Raw genomic sequence first — 20,807 nt, 5'->3', positions numbered from 1 at the left:
GAATATATCATGTCAGTTCTTTCTGGCCTGCCAGGTCTCTGTGGATAAGTCTGCTGCCAATCTAATATTTTTACCATTGTATGTTAGACTTCTTGTCCTGGACTGCTTTCAGGATTTTCTCTTTGTCACTAAGCTGGTAAGTTTCACTATTAGATGATGGAGTGTGGACCTATTTTTATTAATTTTGAGGGGGATCTCTGTGCCTCCTGGATTTTGATGTTTGTTCCCTTTGCCACGTTAGGGAAATTCTCTACAATAATTTGATCCAATATACCTTCTGCCCCCCACTTCTTCTTCTTCTGGGATCCCAATTATTCTAATTTTTTTTGTCTTATGGTATCACTTATCTCTTGAATTCTCTCTTCATAGTCCAGTAGTTGTTTGTCTTTCTTTTGCTCAGCTTCTTTATTCTCAATCATTTGGTCTTCTATATCACTAATTCTCTCTTCTGTCTCATTTATCCCACCAGTAAGAGCCTCCATTTTTTGTTGCACCTCATTAATCGCTTTTTTAAATTTCAGCTTGGTAGACTTTAGTTCTTTTATTTCTCCAGACAGGGTTTCTCTAATATCTTCCATGCCTTTTTGAAACCCAGCTGGCACCTTGAGAATTGTCATTCTGAACTCTAGATCTAACATATTACCAATGTCTGCATTGATTAGGTCCCTAGCCTTCGGTACTGCCTCTTGTTCTTTTATTGTGGTGAGTTTTTCCACCTTGTCATTTTATCCAGATAAGAATATATGAATGAAAGAATAAAATACTAAAAGAGTGGCAAAGACCCCAGAAAAATGTACCCTAAGCAAATCAGAAGAGACCCCAAATCGGGGGTGAGGGGGAACATGATAAAGAGAAAAAATATATATATTAGACTGATGAATAAAACATAGCCACCACTAGATTTTGGGTGTAATTTTGGTCTCTTAGAAGACACTACCTTCCCAAAATTTAAAGAAAGAAAAACATATATACAAAAAGAAGGGTAAACATGATAAAGGAATGGAATATGACTGTAAAGATGAAAATTTTTAAAAAATTCTAAAAAAGGACTTGATAAATTGGTTGGAAAAAGAAAAAGAAAGTGGAGAGAATTTGCTCAGGCTGGAGACTAGAACAAAGCCCTGTGCTAGATTGAGGGTATATTTTGATCTATTAGAAGACATTATATCCCAAAATTTTTTAGAAGAAAAAACCCTATATGTATACAAAATTTAAAGTTAGATACAATGAAGGAATAAAATGACTCTAATAATGAGGATTTTAAAAGATTCTTTTTTAAGAAAGGTATTGTTAAGATAAACTAGTTTAAAAACGTTGAAAGAGGATAAGTTTAAAAAATTAGAATAAGAAAAAAATTAAAAATTTAATTAATTTTGCAAGACTAAAGAATCATGGGGAGAAAGCCATGAATCCATGCTTTGCTTTCCCTTCCTTGGGATTCTGCTGTTCTCCTTGGTCAGTGAGCTTGGTCTTGGCAGGATTTCTTGTTGCTCTTCTGGGGGGAGGGGCCTGTTGTAGTGATTCTCAAATGTCTTTGCCTGAAGCGGAATTGCACCACACTTGCCAGGGTCTTGGCTAGGTAATCTGCTCAGTTTCACTCTTGGGAGGTTTTGTTCCCTGAATGCTTTCTGTAGAGTTCTGGAGGACTGGAATGAAAATGGCGGCCTCCCAATCTTCAGCACAGAGGAGCCAAGAGGTCGGGCCCCACTCCTCAGTGCGCCCTCAGAGAAAGCGCTCAATCACTCCTGTCTCCCTGGTTTCTGGCTGCGCTCTGAGCTCACCAGGCCTGTGACTGAACATTTCTGTCTCTGGCACACAGCCTCATTTGGAGTCTCCAAACCCAGCAGATCCTGCCGCTCTGCTCTTCTGGCAAAGGAAGGTGAGTCTCCCTGGATCTGCCACTTGCGGGCTCCCCGCTCAAAGAGGGACAACTGTGCTGTGGATCAGTTTAAGGTAACCCCGAGCTGACAGCTCACTCCTTGGCTCTATCTCTGTAGTCAGCTTCCCCGCTCTGAAACCTGAGAGCTCTGCTACACTCAGATATCCCGATCCTTCTGTGACCCTGCAGGATCTGAGACCACAGTGTCCCTGTGAAGGGACCCTCACTTAGCTGCTGGAGCGATGTCCCTCAGTGGAGCAGACTTCTAAAAATTCAAATTTTGTGCTCTGTTGCTCCACTGGTTCTAGGAGCCGGCCCCTCCCCACCACGTTCTATCTTCCTGTCACTTTGGATTCACTTCTCTGAACATCCTACCTTTCAGAAAGTGGTCAATTTTCTGTTTCTAGAATTGCTGCTCTCCTTCTCTTTGATCTCCTGTTGGGTTTGTAGATGTTCGGAATGGCTTGATAACTATCTAGCTGAACTCCTGCCACCTGATGTCATCTCAGTCTGCTATTTCTCCGCCATCTTGACTCTCCCCCTTCCTCAATTTCTTTCATGAGTACTTTATAGTTTTCTGAGTCCAGATTCCTTGCCTCTTTGGTTAGGTTTATTCTGAGGTATCTTATGGTTTTGGGTGCAAATGTAAATGGGACCGATTCCTTAATTTCTTTCTTCTGTCTTGTTGTTGGTATATAGAAATGCAACTTGTTTCTGTGCATTGATTTTATATCCTGACAGTTTACTGAATTCCTGTACAAGTTCTAGCAGATTTGGAGTGGAGTCTTTTGGGTTTTCCACATAAAATATCATATCATCTGCAAAGAGTGAGAGTTTGACTTCTCTGTTAACTTGGATGCATTTAGTTTCTTCTTATTGTCTGACTGCAGAGGCTAGGACTTCTAGTACTACGTTGGATAGCAGTGGTGATAGTGGATAGCCCTGCCATGTTCCTGACCTTAGGAGAATTGAGAATTATATTCACTGTGGGTTTTTCATAGATGGCTTTTATGATATTGAGTGATATGTGTACCCTCTAACCTTACATTTTGAGGAGTTTTGATCAAGAAAGGATCTATCAGAATCTTAGAGGAAAACATAGGCAGTAATCTCTTCGATATCAGCCACAGCAACTTCTTTCAAGATACGTCTCCAAAGGCAAAGGAAACAAAAGCGAAAATAAACTTCTGGGACTTCATCAAAATCAAAAGCTTCTGCACAGCAAAGGAAACAGTCAAAAAAACAAAGAGGCAACCCACGGAATGGGAGAAGATATTTGCAAATGACAGTACAGACAAAAGGTTGATATCCAGGATCTATAATGAACTCCTCAAACTCAACCCACATGAAACAGACAAACACATCAAAAAATGGGCAGAAGATATGAACAGACACTTCTCCAATCAAGAAATACAAATGGCTATCAGGCACATGAAAAAATGCTCATCATCATTAGCCCTCAGGGAGATTCAAATTAAAACCACATTGAGATATCACCTTACACCAGTTAGAATGGCCAAAATTAACAAAACAGGAAACAACATGTGTTGGAGAGGATGTGGAGAAAGGGGAACCCTCTTCCACTGTTGGTGGGAATGCAAGTTGGTGCAGCCTCTTTGGAGAACAGTGTGGAGATTCCTCAAGAAATTAAAAATAGAGCTTCCCTACGACCCTGCAATTGCACTCCTGGGTATTTACCCCAAAGATACAGATGTCGTGAAAAGAAGGGCCATCTGTACCCCAATGTTTATAGCAGCAATGGCCACAGTCGCCAAACTATGGAAAGAACCAAGATGCCCTTCAACGGATGAATGGATAAGGAAGATGTGGTCCATATACACTATGGAGTATTATGCCTCCATCAGAAAGGACGAATATCCAACTTTTGTAGCAACATGGACGGGACTGGAAGAGATTATGCTGAGTGAAATCAGTCAAGCAGAGAGAGCCAATTATCATATGGTTTCACTCATTTGTGGAGCATAACCAATAGCATGGAGGACAAGGGGCGTTAGAGAGGAGTAGGGAATTTGGGTAAATTGGAAGGGGAGGTGAACCATGAGAGACTATGGACTCTGAAAAACAGTCTGAGGGGTTTGAAGTGGCGGGGGGGTGGGAGGTTGGGGTACCAGGTGGTGGGTATTATAGAGGGCACAGCTTGCATGGAGCACTGGGTGTGGTGAAAAAATAATGAATACTGTTTTTCTGAAAATAAATAAATTGGAAAAAAAAAAAAAAAAAAAAAAGAAGATATACACGATGGAATACTATGCAGCCATCAAAAGAAATGAAATCTTGCCATTTGCGACGACGTGGATGGAACTAGAGGGTATCATGCTTAGCGAAATAAGTTAATCGGAGAAAGACAACTATCATATGATCTCCCTGATATGAGGAGGTGGAGAAGCAACATGGGGGGTTAAGGGGGTAGGAGAAGATAAAATGAAACAAGATGGGATTGGGAGGGAGACAAAGCATAAGAGACTCTTAATCTCACAAAACAAACTGAGGGTTGCTGGGAGGGGGTGGCTTGGGAGAGGGGGGTAGGGTTATGGACATTGGGGAGGGTATGTGCTATGGTGAGTGCTGTGAAGTGTGTGAACCTGGTGATTCACAGACCTGTATCCCTTGGGATAAAAATATATTATATGTTTATAAAAAATTAAAAATTATAAAAAAAGAAAGAACACCTCAGGAATACTAAAATAAATTATGGAAGACATCATAATGTATAAAAAAAAAAAAAAAAAAAAAAAAAAAAGAAAGGATGCTGTACTTTGTCAAATGTTTTTTCAGCATTTATTGAGAGTATCATATCCTTTATTAATGTATTTTCTCACATGGACTGATTTGCTGATGTTGAACCAAACTTGAAGCCCTGGAATGAATCCTACTTGGTCGTGGTGAATAATCTTTTTAATATACAGTTGGATCCCTTAGCTAGTAGTTTGGTGAGCATTTTTGCATCTGTGTCCATCAGGGATATTGGTATGTAATTCTCCTTTTTGATGCGGTCTTTGTCTGATTTGGGGATCAAGGTACTGCTGGCCTCATGAAATGAATTTGGAAGTTTTCCTTCCATTTCTGTTTTTTTGCAACAGTTTCAGGAGAATAAGTACTAATTCTTCTTTGATGTTTGGTAGAATTCCCCTGGGAAGCTGTCTGGCCCTCGGCTCTTTTTTTTTTTTTTTTTTTTGGTTGGGGGGGAGATTTTTGATGACTGCTTCAATCTCCTTACTGGTTATGGGTCTGTTCAGGTTTTCTATTTCTTCCTGGTTCATTTTTGGCAGTTTGCATGTCTCTAGAAATGCCTCCATTTCTTCCAGATTGTCTAATTTGCTGGTGTATAGTTGCTCATAATATGTTCTTACAACTGTTTGTATTTCTTTGGTGTTGGTTGTGATCTCTCCTCTTTCATTCATGATTTCATTAATTTGGGTCCTTTCTCTTTTCTTTTTGATAAGTCTGGCTGGGGTTTATCAGTCTCATTAATTCTTTCAAAGAACAAGCTCCAATTTTGCTGATCTTTCTACTGTTCTTTTGGTTCCTATTTCATTGATTTCTGCTCTAATTTGTATTATTTCTCTTCTCCTGCTGGGTTTCAGCTTTATTTGCTGTTCTTTCTCCAATTTCTTTAGGTGTAGAGTTAGGTTTTGTATTTGAGTCCTTTCTTGTTTCTTTCTTTCTTTTCTTTTCTTTTCTTTTTTTTATTAACATATACTGTGTTCTTTGCCCCAGGGCTACAGGTCTGTGAATCATCAGGCTTACACATTTCAAAGCACTCACCATGGCCTATACCCTCCCCAATGTCCATAACCCAGCCACCATATCCCTACTCCCCTATCCACCAGCAAGCCTCAGTTTGTTTTGTGAGACTAAGAGTCTTTTATGGTTTGTCTCCCTCCTGATCCCTTGTTTAATTTATTCTCTCCCAACTGCCCTGAATCCCCTCTTTCTTGTTTCTTGAGAAAGGCTTGTATCACTATATACTTTCTTCTCATGGCCGCCTTTGCTGTGTCCCAAGAATTTTTGAGAGTTGTATTTTCATTTTCATTTGTTTTCCATGAACTTTCAAAAAATTCTTCACTCATTTCCTAGTTGACCCATTCATTCTTTTATAGGATGCTCTTTAGCTTCCATGTATTTGCATTCTTTCCAACTTTTCTCTTGTGACTGAATTCTAGTTTCAAAGCCCTATGGTCTGAAAATATGCAGGGAATGTTCCCAATTTATTGGTACTGAGTGAGACCTGATTTGTGACCCAGGATGTGATCTACTCTGGAGAACATTCCTTGCACACTAGAGAAGAATGTGTATTCTGCTGCTTTGATGGAATGTTCTAAATATATCTGTGATGCCCATCTAGTCCACTGTGTCATTTAAAGCCTTTATTTCCTTGTTGATCTTTTGCTTAAATGACCTGCCCATTTCAGTGAGGGGGTTGTATTACTGTCATTGTGTTTCTTTGATTTTGTCATTAATTGTCTTACATAATTGGCTGCTCCCATGCTAGTGGCATGGATATTTAAAATTGTTAGATCTTATTGGACAGACTCTTTAAGTATGATATAGTGTCCTTCCTCATTTCTTATTATAGTCTTTGGTTTAAAACCTAATTTGATATAAGGATTGCCACCCCAGCTTTCTTTGATGTCCTTTAGCATGGTAAATTGTTTTCCACCCCCTCACTTTAATTCTGGAGGTGTCTCTGAGTCTAAAATGACTTTCTTATAAACAGCATATTGATGTTTTGTTTTATTTTTTTAAAGAATTTTATTTATTTGACAGAGAGTGAGAGAAGGAGAGAGAGCACAAGTGGGGGGGAGCAGCAGAGGGAGAGGGGTAAGCAGGCTCCCTTCTGAGCAGGGAGCCCGATATGGGACTCGATCCCAGGATCCTGAGATCATGACCTGAGCCGAAGGCAGTGGCTTAACCCACTGAGCCACCCAGGTGTCCCGATGTGTTTTTTTTTTTTTTTAATCCATTCTGATACCCTGTGTCTTTTGATTGGGGGCATTTATCCCATTTACATTCAGGATAACTACTGAAAGATATTAATTTAGTGCCTTTGTATTGCCTATAAATTGACTGTTATTGTATATTGTCTCTGTTCCTTTCTGGTCTATGTTACTTTCAGGATTTCTCTTTGCTTAGATGTCCCCTTTCAATATTTCCTGTAGGGCTGGTTTGGTGTTTACAAATTCTTTTAGTTTTTGTTTGTCCTGGAAGCTTTTTATCTCTCCTTCTATTTTCAGTGACAGTCTAGCTGAATATAGTATTCTTGGCTGCATATTTTTCTCATTTAGTGTCCTGAATATATCATGTCAGTCCTTTCTGGCCTACCAGGTCTCTGTGGTTAGATTTGCTGCCAATCTAATATGTCTCCACTGTAGGTTACAGACTTCTTATCTAGAGCTGCTTTCAGAATTTTCTGTCTCTGAGGCTTGTAAGTTTTAGTATTAGATGATGGGCTGTTGACTGATTTTTATTGATTTTGAGGTGGATTCTCTGTGCCTCCTGGATTTTGATAACTGTTCCTTTCCCCATATTAGGGATGTTCTCCAATATAATTTGCTCTGATATACCTTCTGCCCCACTCTCTTTCTTCTTCTGGGATCCTAATTATCCTAATAATATTTCATCTTATGGTATCACTTATCTCTCAAATTCTCTCCTTGTGATCCAGTAATTATTTCTATTTTTCTTGGCTTCTTTTTTTTTTTTTTTAAAGATTTTATTTATTTATTTGTCAGAGACAGAGGGAGAGAGAGCGAATGAGCACAGGCAGACAGAGAGGCAGGCAGAGTCAGAGGGAGAAGCAGGCTCCCTGCCGAGCAAGGAGCCCGATGTGGGACTTGATCCCAGGACCCTGGGATCATGACCTGAGCCGAAGGCAGCTGCTCAACCAACTGAGCCACGCAGGTGTCCCTATATCACTAATTCTTTTTCTGTATCATTTATCCCTGCTGTTAGAGCCTCCATTTTTTTTTTTTTGCACCTCATTAATAGCCCGATTTTAACTTGGTTAGATTTTAGTTCATTTCTCCAGAAAGGGATTTTCTAGTATCTTCTATCACTTTTTCAAGTCCAGCTATGATCTTTAAAATCATCGTACTCTAGTTCCAACATCTTACTAATGTCTATATTGATTAGGTCCCTGGCAGTTGGTACTTCCTCTTGCTCTTTTTTTGAGGTGAGTTTTTGTTTTGTCATTTCGTCCAGAGAATAATAGAAGAGTGAGAAAACAAAATGCTAATAGGGTAACAACAACCTCAGAAAAATATACACCAAAGAAATCAAAAGAGACCCAAAACCCAGAAGAAAGGAAAACAAAAATATGATCAGGCTGGTGAACAGAACAGAGTCACACCCTAGATTTTGTGTGTATTTTGGTCTGTTAGAAGAAACTGCCTCTCAAAATGTTAAAGGAAAACGTATATACAAAAATAAGGGTAAATACGATGAAGGGATGGAATATGATTTATAAAGGTGAAAATTAAAGATTTCAAAAAAAGCAATCAAGTTCATTGAAAAAAAATTTAGAAAAAAAAGAGAATATGATCAGGCAGGAGACTAGAACCAAGTCATTCACTAGATTTAGAGTATATTTTGGTCTGTTATTTGAAACTGTATACCACAAATTTAAAGAAAGAAAAATGTATATATAAAAAGAAACAAGGTTAAACACAATGAAGGGATAGAATATGACTGTAAAAATGAAAATTAAAAAAAGGTTTTTAAAGAGGAATTAATAAGATATTGGTTAAAAGAGAAAAGAAGAAAAATTTAAAAAAATAGAAAAAGAAAAAATAAAGAAAATTTTAAAAATTAACTTTGAAAGACTAGAGAATCATGGGGGAAAAGCCATGAATTCTATGTGCTGTATTCACCTAGTGCTGGAGTTTTGCAATTCTCATTTATCAGTAAACTTAGCCTTGGCCAGATGTTCTTGCTGATCTTCTTTGGGAGGGGCCTTTTACAGTGATTCTCAAATGTCTTTGCCTGAGGTGGAATTGTACAGCCTTTGCCAGGGGCCATGCTATGCAATCTCCTTGGGTGTGCTCTTGGTTTAAGTTTTGTTCCCTGAATGCTTTCCGTATAGCTTCGGAGGACAAGAATGAAGATGGCAGCCTCCCAGTCTCTGACCCAGTGGAGCCGAGAACTCAGGGCCCCACTCCTCAGTGTGCCCTCAGAGAAAAGCAGTCAATCACTTCTGTCTCCCTGGTCTCTGGGCGCACTATGTACTCACCTGGCCTATAACCAAGCATTTCTATCTCTAGTACAAGGCCTCGTTTGGAGTCTCCAAACCCCGCAGATTCCCGCAGTGCACTCTCATGCTGTTCCTCCCAGGGGAAGGTGAATCTCCCTGGATCTGCTGCTTGTGTGGTCCCTGCTTGAAGAGTAGTGGCTCAACTGTGAAGTGCATCATGGTTTATGGCAACCCTGAGCTGAGAGCCCTCTCCCTGGCTCCATCTCTGCAGCCAGCTTCTCTGCTCTGATACCCGGGAGCTCTCCCGTGCTCAGGGACCCCCAGTCTTTCTGTGACTCTGAGGGACCTGAGACCACACTGTCTCAGTGAGGACTCCACCCCCCACCTAGCTACTGGGGCGACAACCCTGCATGGAGCAGACTTCTAAAAGTTCTGATTTTCTGCTCTGCTGCTCTCTCATTTCCCAAGAGCCAGTCCTCCCGCCCCCCACAGTCTATCTTCTTTTATATCACCTTAGACTGACCTCTCCACACGTCCTACCTTCTGTAAAGTGGTCGCTTTTCTGTTCACAGAATTGCTGCTCTTCTTCTCTTCAATCTCCTGTTGAGTTTGTAGGTGTTCAGAATGGTTTGATAACTATCTAGCTGAATTCCTGGGACCTGATGTAATTTAGGTCTACTTCTTTGCCATCTTGCTCCCCCCACCCCCAAGAACATAAAGGTTTTAATTATGTCTTGTCTCCAGAAAAGCACATGTCCTTAACAGTGGATTGATAATAGTTCCAATAACAATGGCTATCCAGGAAGAGGTGGGCAACCATTTGTTTGGATAGGATATAACTGGATAATTACATCCTATCACAAGGAAGCAAAATTCCAGGTGTGCTAAAGGAGTTTTTGGAAGGATTATTTTCAGTAGTATAATATATAAAAACACAGTCACTCTTGTGAGAATGAAACTAGAAGATCAGCAAATGAAGAAAGGCACAGCGGAGTCAACTATTATGTTATTACACATCAGGTACTCTATATACGTTGCTTTACGTGATACCCATGGCACTCTCATGCAGCACCTACAGGCGCCTTCACTTTGTAGACGAGAGTGGATACTCGGAGAGGTGAAATAATTTGTCCTAGAGTCATATTCCTGACCCAGGCCTGCTGACTCCCAAGTCATGGTTCTTCTAGTTCTCTATGCAAATTATCATAGAATTTACCAGAAGAAGAGCACATAATATTTTTGCTGACAACAAGGTAGCTACAAGCTGCCATGATAGAGTGAGTCACTGTGGATTCAACTTACTTCAGGGAGGAATCCCCAACACCAATGCAGCCTCGCAAGCTGAGCTTCCTCAGGAATCCACCGCATCGCTTGGAGATATTTTCCACCACTCGACCCTGGAATCAAAAAAAGTCAGAAAAAAATATCATTTTTCATGCTGCTTATCTAACAGCATGATAAGCTGAAATTTAGAAATGGAATATATTTTTTCCAGGTGTAATGAAGCCATTTTGGAGCATTCCTCCAACACTCCACTGTTCCTAAAGGAGCTGCAAGCATTGAAAAATGTTTTCAATTAAAGCATTAAGTATTCAAAAAAACCCACCAAACCTTAGTGCACTTTATTTTGGCAGCTTTAACCCTGGAGCTAGGCCTCCCCTACTCAGGGCTCGGAGCTACTGCACCAGTTGCAAGGTTTTTTGAGGTCAGCTGTGGGAACACTGGCTGCTAAGCAGCAATCTAAAACAACATTGCTCAAAAAAACAAATTCTATTTTAGCTACACATTACCACTCTAAAAGTTTGAAAATGTATTATAAAAGTTCCCCCTCATGCTCCTTAGTAATCACCTATAAACACATTTGCTTTGAAATAGGAAACTTGGCTGGATACTGGCAGATACATTAAAAGAAAAAAAATGAACACTGATAAAGCACTTTCACTTTTTCGGGCACAATTTTAACACGTTCTTGTACTTATTATGGCTCAGTTACTATTCCCAACAACTTCATGGTCTACTACTCCACAATGGAGACAATGAAGAGTATGTCTGGAATACAAATCTTTCAGGTCATCTCTTGTTACATTACCATGCACTGTGATTCAAGTCAATGGAAAACTACAGATCAATCCAGGCAGGACTACCAATGGGCCATATACTTCAGGATTGATGGTTTGGGTTATTATACCAGGTAGAGAACCATGACCAGCTGAGGTGCTTGCTGCTAAGGGAGCACAGAATGGGCAGCAGAAGAAGACAGTTGAAAATATCAACTACCATCATGCAACCAATTAGAGAAATGAAAACTCTGTCATGAATGCTTCTCCTTATTTTGTTATGAGTATGTGTGTATGTAAAGCCAATATATTTGTTTTCTTTCCTCTTCTGTTCCCTTATGTAAAATAAGATGTACTGACATCATATCAAGTATTTAAGTATCATTAATTCTGTATCATACTATTTAAGATACAGGATATGAAGAAGAGTGAACATCACTCAAGGACATTCTCTCTTCTTCTGAGGAAGGAGTTAGTGTGTTTCTGGTTGTACACTGGATACTTGTACCACATTAGGTTGAATTTGGACCTTGTTATTTTCTTTATTTGGAGATTAAGTATGGCTTAAGGTGATACATATGGGTGCCAAGTTGACAAGGGGTGAACATTTGATAATTAATCTGATGCATCAACTTGACTGGACCACAGGATATGCAAACATTTGGCCCAACAGTATTCTGTATGAGTCTGTGAGGGTATTTCTGGATAAGATTACCACTTGAATCAGTAGAGAGAGAAAAGTCGCAGTGGGTGGGCCTCATCCAATCAAGTGAAGACCTGAATAGAATAAAAAAGGCTGAGTAAGAGGGAACTTGCCATGCATGACTGCTTGAGCTAGGACAGTGGTCCTTCATGGCCTTTGGACTGGGACAGAAAAACATCAGTTCTTCTTAAGTCTGGAACTTGTCAGCTTTCAGACTGGAATCTACCCCATGGGCTCTGCTGGTGCACAGGTCAGACTGGAGCTCTGTATCAGCTCTCTTGGGTCTCCAACTTCCTGACTGCAGATCTTAGTACTTTTCAGCCTCCATAATCACATGATCCAATTCCCCAATATAAATTTCTGTGTTTGTATACATACAGACCCTATTAATTTTTTCTCTGGAGAATCTTGACAATTAACAGACTGGATTCAAACCTTCATTTAGCAAATAAAGAAATTAAATGGTCAAACTGCCAAGGTTACCCTTTAGTGAGTAGTAGAGTTAGAGTTCTAACAGAGTTACTTGATTCTAAAGGTTGCACAACTACTCCTCCACAAGGGGGGAAATACTGAAAGACGACCATTTGGGTCTTTAAAAAAAAAGCTATTATCCTCACTTTTTTTTTTTAATCCTCACTTTCTAACATGGCAATCTTGACACTGAACTGTAAGCACTAAGCATTCACTAGGACATATCAAACCACAAGATCACAGGAGCAAAGCTCACACATATTGTTACTTGGCTAACATCTTCAGATGAAAATCTACACTCTGATATTGTTAGCAGCCTTATTTATGCTTTCGTGAGTATTTCCTAAGTTAATAAATGGTTGTCACTGGAGGTGGGGAAGCTTATAATTTGGAAATCTAAGATAAACATTCAAGTAAAAAATAAAACAGTGAAAACCTCTCCATACCAGCATCTACAGATGAGGTACACAACATATTTTTCTCATTTCAAGTTGGTTACATTTATATAAGCTTTCTATTCTTCCTTTCTTTGGAGTAAAAGCTTTGGTACTCAGATTAAAAAAAAATTACATTCAGAATTTTCTGCTGTACTGTTTCCAATGAAGAAAAAATGAGCTCAGAGTTTCCAAATGCAAAATTCAAGTCAATGACTGTGTATTATCCATTTAGATAGTATGTTGAATGATAATGATAGTATGATAGGATAGATTTTGGAATGAACAGCTTTCGAGAAAAATAAGGCCTAAATGGAGAGACCTTAGGAGTTATAACTTTTAGATTAGCATGCTACTTGGTTATTTCTTATTTTTGGCTTGGTGGAATCTTTATTAACCATGAAGACACTGACAAAAAATGTCCAACTTTTAAAGACATGGAAAATGCCTAAACATCAGGGTAACAACACTGATTCAGGAAAGAGTGATGCTCAAGGAAAGGAAAAATGTACACTTGTCATCTGGATGCTTTATTCTACTTTCTCTCTGAAACACAACGGTCACATTGTGTTCATGGTACATACTGTTTCCTTCTCACTGACTGAACCACCCAGGAATCCCCCTACTGTTTCCTCTTGCTAGATGAATGACCTTGGGTAAGTTACTCAAGCTTTTTGTGCCTCAGTTTCTTCAATATGGTGTTTTTGAGAAAATTAAATGGATATTTGTAAGCTACTTAAATAGTGCCAGGCACATAGTAAATAGTTAGTATATTAATCCTGAACCTTGGTACATTCTCTTTCTCTCAACATACCCATAAATCATCATTTTCATCCCAAAGAAATAATTTTAGATGATCAGTTTATCCATGGAATGCTTCCTGGGGTGAGTATCCAATTTAAAGAATAGTATCCTATTTAAATAGTATCCTATTTAAAGAACACAGGGGGCTCCAACACTTGATTCATAATCCAGTCTGGATTCAAGTTGTTAGCCCCGAAAGAGGAACTAAATAATATTAGGCTAGACTAATACTAATATGGCGCTATCTATTTTAAGTTTTCACATGTAGGGGCACCTGGGTGGCTCAGTTGGTTAAGCATCTGATTTCTGCTCAGGTCATGAAACTGGCTGGGGTCCTGGCATCAAGTCCTGCATCAGGCTCCGAGTCTGCTTCTCCCTGCTCATGCTCTTTCTCTCTCTTGTTCTCACTCTGTCAAATAAATAAATAAAATTTTAAACAAAAAGTTTTTATATGTAATTCTTTATATAAATGGTTACCCATAAACTCATCTTTCCTTTAGTGGAAGTACTCTTAAGTCTTTCTACAATGTATTTATATAGCTATGATCGGCTGTAAGCTCAAATTCTGAAATCAAATAATATACAAGGTAGTGCTATTTACTTGAAATAGTAGTTTTTAAAATCTGAATTTAAAAGTTTTAAATATGCCTTTCAAAAAGTTGTATAGTTCGGGAAAATCATCAAAGAAAACTGAGGGGACAGTAAGAGCCACAAAAATAATAATTTGCAAGAATTTTAAAAAACAATGACTTTCCTTTGGTGAGCAGAAATGACCACAATTTTTGGAATTTAATGTGCTTCTCAGCATCACTAAGTAAACACAATGAACAAAGATCTAGAGATTATCAGTTTGAAGAAGAATCACAGGTCAGCATGTTTGGGTGGGGCACTGTGGAATCACTGCTATTAAGCCTGGAAAGAGCATTAAAGAACTCCTAATCCAGGGACCACAGTCCAAAACAGCAACTGAGCGCTTATGTATTCAGGCTGGCTGTGAAGCCCTGAGGCCCCTGACCCTTCCCAATTCAAAACACCACAACATGAGAGGAAACCCACAGTGGGAAACCCTGTGCTTGGCCCCACTTGCTGCAGGTGCTCTGCTCCACTGGTTTGATATGGGATCAGACACTCTCCAGCTAGTAACCTAGAGAAAGAGGGGAAGGGCCTCCACAACTGATCATTAGCTCTTCTAAGGTAACACGAGGTTAAATAACTCAGAGGAAATTGTTTGGGCTCATCTCACTGTTAAGCATGATTATCTCCTTATCCATTAAAAAAAGACACAAAACATACACTTTGGTAGAAACACTTGATGAAAATGTTATATGAGAAACTGGATTAAAATACAACTCCGTGACTACAACTGAATTGGCTAAATGAGAAATGAATAAGGTTCTTCCAACATTGGGCAGATAAACTTCAGAATCTCCACACCCTTAACACAGTAGTCTAGATAATTATTATTTTTTTAAAATTTATTTATTTGTCAGAAAGAGAGAGAGAGAGAGAGAGAGAGAGAGCGCGCACAAGCAGGCAGAGTGGCAGGCAGAGGCAGAGAGAGAAACAGGCTTCCCGCAGAGCAGGGAGCCCGGTGCGGGTCTTGATCCCAGGACCCTGGATCACGACCTGAGCTAAAGGCAGGAGGCTTAATGGACTGAGCCACCCAAGCATCCCAGTCTAGCTAAATATTGTGTGCAGTGAAGATTACTTTACTCTTTCTTTTTCATTATAAGTTGATATTTAATCTAAAAGTTGTTTTAAAATAAATTTTTCTCATTTGGTCAGGCTTACCACTCTTATATGGGGATATTCACATATTTCCAGGTAAATACATGAAAATCCTAGAATTATAAACACTTTTGAGGATTTTTTTTGCCTCTTTATTTTATAGACAATAAAACTGAAGAACTGAGAGAGAATATGGCTTAAGTGGCTGAGCTGCAGTGATATCTCAGGTCTCCATCTTCACTCCTTGACCCATTCTTCTGCCATTTCTCCATTCTTGATGCTGAATTAGAATTCTCAGTGGATCTTTCAGATCAATAAATATTTGTCAGGAGTCTGCTAAGATTAAATCACTGAACTGGGTGTTAATGATGCAGGTTCAGGGCTTTAAAAAGCTAAGTGGCAATACCAAGGCTATAGACAAAACAAGGAGGGAAAGTAGTTTGTTACTGATACAGAGCCAAAGCAAAATACAAGCAGAATTTTGGTCTTGATGTACATAGATATCTTCTAGGTTTTTTTCCTTCTCTCCTACACTCTGATATCTTAATATTAAATCTAGGGGTGCCTGGGTGGCTCAGTGGATTAAGCCTCTGCTTTGGCTTGGGTCATGATCTCAGGGTCCTGGAATCGAGTCCCGCATCGGGTTCTCTGCTCAGTGGGGAGCCTGCTTCCCCCTCTCTCTCTGCCTGCCTCTCTGCCTGCTTGTGATCTTTCTCTCTGTGTCAAATAAATAAATAAAATATTTTTAAAAATTAAATCTAAATGCAGCAAAAGAAGAAGGCAGGAAAAAGTGACCAGTTTACTTATCTTTTTAAAAAGTCTGTTGTCTAAAAGAAAGCTAACTTACCTCTACATCTGTTTGAAAGTTAAAAAGGTCTATTCTTTGCCAGTTGCTTCCATCCAGGGCTAGGATGTTCCAGGCCTAGGGGGCGGGAGGCAGAGGAGGAGAGATGGGGGTGAAAGAGATACACTGAGACTGTTAATGGAAGTCCTGATTCAACCTCTGTATTTCCAAACTTTTATTCCTGATATACATTAAGTGGACAGTCAAATATGGAATTATGTTAACACCATGTTATATTAAATGTAAAAGATGACATTTAAAGTTAACTGCTTGGGACACCTGGGTGGCTCAGTTGGTTAAGCATCTAACTCTTGATTTTGGCTCAGGTCATGAGCTTGGGGTCATGGGTCTGAGGCCCGCATTGGCTCTGCGCTAGATCTGGAGCCTACTTAAGAGTCTCACTCTCCCTCTCTCTCCCACTTCCACTGCCCCTCCCCCCACTAGTGCACAGACACACATGTGCACTTTCTTAAAAACATTAAATTTAAAAAAGTTAACTGCTTGCTTGAACTAAAACTAAAACTCATTCTAATAAAGCTCAATATTTATTGATTGATAAAAATCTGGTTAATACTCTACCTTGGAAATCTGTGCACATCGGCACAAAGTTACTATATCCAAGAAGGAAAATATTCTAGGAAGAAAGGGGAAAAACAAAAAAATGAGATGGTATTAACATTTTAGGATATTTACAACTTGAAAGATAAAATCTAATGTACCATCCTGATATAATTTTTTTAAAGATTCCTCAATTTGAAATACACAAGATCACTATAATTCTGCAACACTACTATGAAATATCAAATGTTCACATGTTCCAAAGCTGTTTTAGACTCACTACACAAATCCCCTTAAAAAAAGAACCTGTTAAACTTTTATGTCACTTGTTCTATGACATGGACGTGGGATAGTAGATCATAATTTATTCTATTAAAAAACCAACAATCTAATTTCCTAGCCACTAAGCCTGGGGAGAACGAAATCCTTCTAATTCTAATGTCCCTAGCACATGGTACAAACTCCTCTTCTGTTAATAGATGTACCAAACAGGTTCAGATGTCTGAGCCTCAAATAACACAGCCAAGAGAGACTCAATGATAAAACCCATTTGGCTTTGATGTATTTGTTCACAGAGCAGAAAGATGGAGTCCATTCATTGGCAAGTTCTATAGTGACCAGTTTTTGCTGAGCAAAAGCCAAGACCACAGAAGGGGAAAGATGAGGAAAAGAAAAATCAGAGAAGTAAACAAAAACCTAGTAGTGCCCCTAGAGGGAGCAGTAGCTGTTAGTACGTCAGGGGACTGAGTGAAGTCCCAACACGGGCAGTGGAGATTGAGTTGTTGATGATAGCACTTCGGCAAACACCTGCGTGTGTCTCAGCACTGTGCGGTAACAGCTGCAAACAAAGCGCAGCTTTTCTGAGAGAAGAGAGGTTTATGAGGATGAGGTCAGGGTCAATAATAGGATCTCAATTCTCATAGTTCTGGGAGATAAATATGAGAGTTTGCGTCTCTGTGTAGAAGGGGGAAAAGTTAAGATGGCAAACAGCCACCTATAAAGTTCTTCAAAATTCTCCAAAGATAACAATCAATGGTCAGTTGAAAATCCATGGGCTCAGGGAACAATAGCAGATCCACAAAACCCTAGAGCATTGTACCCTACAATAATGCATGCACAAGCAGCACCACAGGGCTAGTGATGCTACAGGTATCATTCTACAATACAGGCTCCAATCACTTTCTACTGAAAAGTAAAGAATAGAAACATAAGGGCTATACTGACCTTAAAAGATGCAATGGAACTTTGTATATAGGAAAATGTTGATGGCTAAAAATACGCACTAAAGTATATGCTAAACATGTTTCAAGGTGCCTGCAAACCTACATTGCCTCTATGGAAATACATCTTGCCCCACCCACACGCCTTTCTGCCTCAAACATCCATGTTCTGTGCCATACGACCATTCCACTATGAGCCACAATTCTAGCTCTCTAAAAGACCAAGGACCGGAGAGAGAAATGCATATGGTAGACTATGCTGGGGCTGGGTTCTAAAGTCAAAGCCTAGGTGAAAAAGGAGTTAGCCAAGTTTCCCTTGAGAATCCCTTAAGACTGTACCTCCTTGGAGACCACATTCTATCACCTCTTTATAAGAACAATTGCACTGATATTTAAAAAGGTAGCTAACTTCGATTATGTATTTACTATGTGCTAGCCACAATTTATGTTAGTCATTTAACAGTCTCAACATTGTTTATCTCTTTTTCAGAGAATGACACAGAGCACAGAAAGGTTAAGTAACCTGCCCAGGCCACACAGATAGTAAGAATAGAGCTAGGGTTTAAAACCAGGTAGTCTGGCTTGAGAGCCCAAGTCTATGACCACTACATATACAGCCTTAGAAAGTTAAACTCAACCGTTTTCACCTCAGGACTGGACTAGATGCTATTTTTTTTTTTTTCCAACTGAAGAGCTGATGAAGTAATTTTGCTTTGTGAGCATGCTGTATGGAAAACACCTGTCTTTGAAAGCTAGGATCACACTAACTGAAGCAAAATGCTCACACATCCAGCCACACATGAGAACCAACAGCTGGAGCAAAAGTTCACATTATTCATCTCAAGCTTATTACCAAATTTTATGGTTACTGAATGAAAAAGCAGATTGCCTTTAATGTTTATTTTCCCTCTTCCCATCATCCCATAAATATATGTAGTTGAATTTGCACAAATTAAATAGGCATGATAGGACTCCAAATTACCAAACTGCAGCCTAAGCCGAATTCCTGAATCATGTTTCAGTGAATAAAATAAATGCCTTGAATAAGAGCGTGGGACAGTGGCAATAGAGACAAAGATAGATAGAGGAGTTAAGAGTCATGGTAAATTGAGTTCCAGCCTTTCCAAGCAATTTTTTTTCCTGGAAATTGCTTCCTACCTCATATGTGATAACTTCACCCTTCATTAGGAAAGCACTGCAAAGGGAACTTGGTTATCAGCAAATCTATAAAGGGATATATAGGAGTGTATATGCTTCTGAACTTTGTATTCTATTCCACTGGTCTGTTTGTCTACCTTTGTGCCAATAAGACTGTTTTAATTATAAAGCTTTATAAGTCTTGAGGTCTGGTAATGTTAAGTCTTTCAACTTTGTTCTTTAATATTACCTTGGCTATTCTTGGTTCTTAGAATTTCCTCTTCCCTTTTAGAATCAGCATGCCAATTTTCACAGGAAAACTTTATGGAATTTTAACTGGGATTACATTGCATTTATAGAAACTTTGGGGAGAAATGAAACCTTTATAATATCAAGTCTTCCAATCCAGAAACATGATATATTCCATTATTTATTTAGGATGTCTTTAATTTCTCATAGTAGTTTTTGTAGTTTTCCATATAGATACTCTCATCATCTTTAGATTCCCCTGCACCGGTTATTTGATGTGTTACTATTAAAATGGGATTTTTAAATGTCATTTTCTGTGTTTTTTTTTTTTTTTAAGTAAACTCTACACCAAAGTGGGGCTTGAACTGATAACCTGTTCACCACTTTCCTCCTTCAGATGAAGCCCTGTTAACCATCAATCTTTTTAATGTTTCCACAGTTTTGCCTTTTTCATAATGTAATTACTAGAATCATATAGTATGTGCCCGTTCAGATTAGCATCCTTCACTTAAAGTTTTTGTCTTTTAGTGACAAGATAGCTCGTTATTTTTTTTTAATTTTTTGTTTATTTGACAGACAGAGATCACAAGTAGACAGAGAGGCAGGCAGAGAGAGAGAGAGGGAAGCAGGGCCCCCGCTGAGCAGAGAGCCCCATGTGGGACTCGATCCCAGGACCCCGGGATCATGACCTGAGCCGAAGGCAGCGGCATAACCCACTGAGCCACCCAGGCGCCCCTCATTATTTTTTTAATGTTACATTAATACTGAAATATTAATATTAATATTGAAACTGATGTACCAGTTTATCCATTCATCTATTTAAGGTCATCTTAATTGCTTTCAGTTTTGGGTGATTATGAATGATTATGCTATAAACATTTGTATGCAGGTTTTTGTGTAGGTACGTTTTCTACTCAGTTGGATAAATGCCTAGAATTGCTAGATCATGTAACCTTATGTTTAGCTTTGTAAAAAAAACTCCCAAATTGTCTCCCAAAGTGCCTCTACCATTTTGAAGCTCCACCAGCAATGAATGAGAGTTCCTGTTGTTCTGAATCTTGTCAACATTTGGTATTGTTAAGTTTTTACATTTAGGCCATTCTAAAGAGGTGTACAGTGATATCTCATTCAGTTTTTAATTCCTTAAAGACATGATACTAAGCATCTTTTCATATACTTACTGTCATGTGTATGTCTTCTTTGGTGAAGTATCTAAATGTTTTGTCCATTTTTTAAAATAAATTTTATCTATTTGACAGAGAGAGCAAGCACGAGCAGGCAGAGTAGCAGAGAGAAGGAGAGGGAACAGCAGGCTCTCTGCTGAGCAAGGAGCTGGACATGGGGCTTGATCCCAGGACTCTGGGATCATGACCTGAGCCGAAGGCAGCCACTCAACCAACTGAGCCACCCAGGTGACCCTTGACCATTAAAAAAAAAAAAAAAAGAGTTTATTTATTTGGCAGAGACAAAAAGAGAGTACAAGCAGAGGGAGTAGCAGGGAGAGGGAGAAGCA

The 20,807-nt window shown here is 39.1% G+C and overlaps 1 protein-coding gene across 3 annotated transcripts in view; it reads right to left on the bottom strand.

Moving 5' to 3' along the window:
* The window catches only part of FBXL2 (F-box and leucine rich repeat protein 2), a 164,304-nt gene that overhangs the window by 51,387 nt on the left and 92,110 nt on the right, over positions 1-20,807 (bottom strand). For 2 of the 3 annotated variants that reach the window (XM_044252769.1, XM_044252770.1), the window contains exons 3-5: positions 16,710-16,764; positions 16,134-16,208; positions 10,392-10,486 (exon numbers count right to left, since the gene is read on the bottom strand). In XM_044252769.1, the coding sequence (XP_044108704.1) occupies positions 10,392-10,486; positions 16,134-16,208; positions 16,710-16,764 (225 nt within the window). The remainder of the gene's footprint in view (positions 1-10,391; positions 10,487-16,133; positions 16,209-16,709; positions 16,765-20,807) is intronic. The other variant, XM_044252771.1, reaches the window with a different exon arrangement.

Source organism: Neovison vison, chromosome 6, assembly GCF_020171115.1.
Source record: "Neovison vison isolate M4711 chromosome 6, ASM_NN_V1, whole genome shotgun sequence".
NCBI classification, from domain to species: Eukaryota; Metazoa; Chordata; class Mammalia; order Carnivora; family Mustelidae; genus Neogale; species Neogale vison.
Note: the sequence above shows the minus strand (reverse complement) of the source record. Positions and strands in the feature narration are given on the sequence as shown.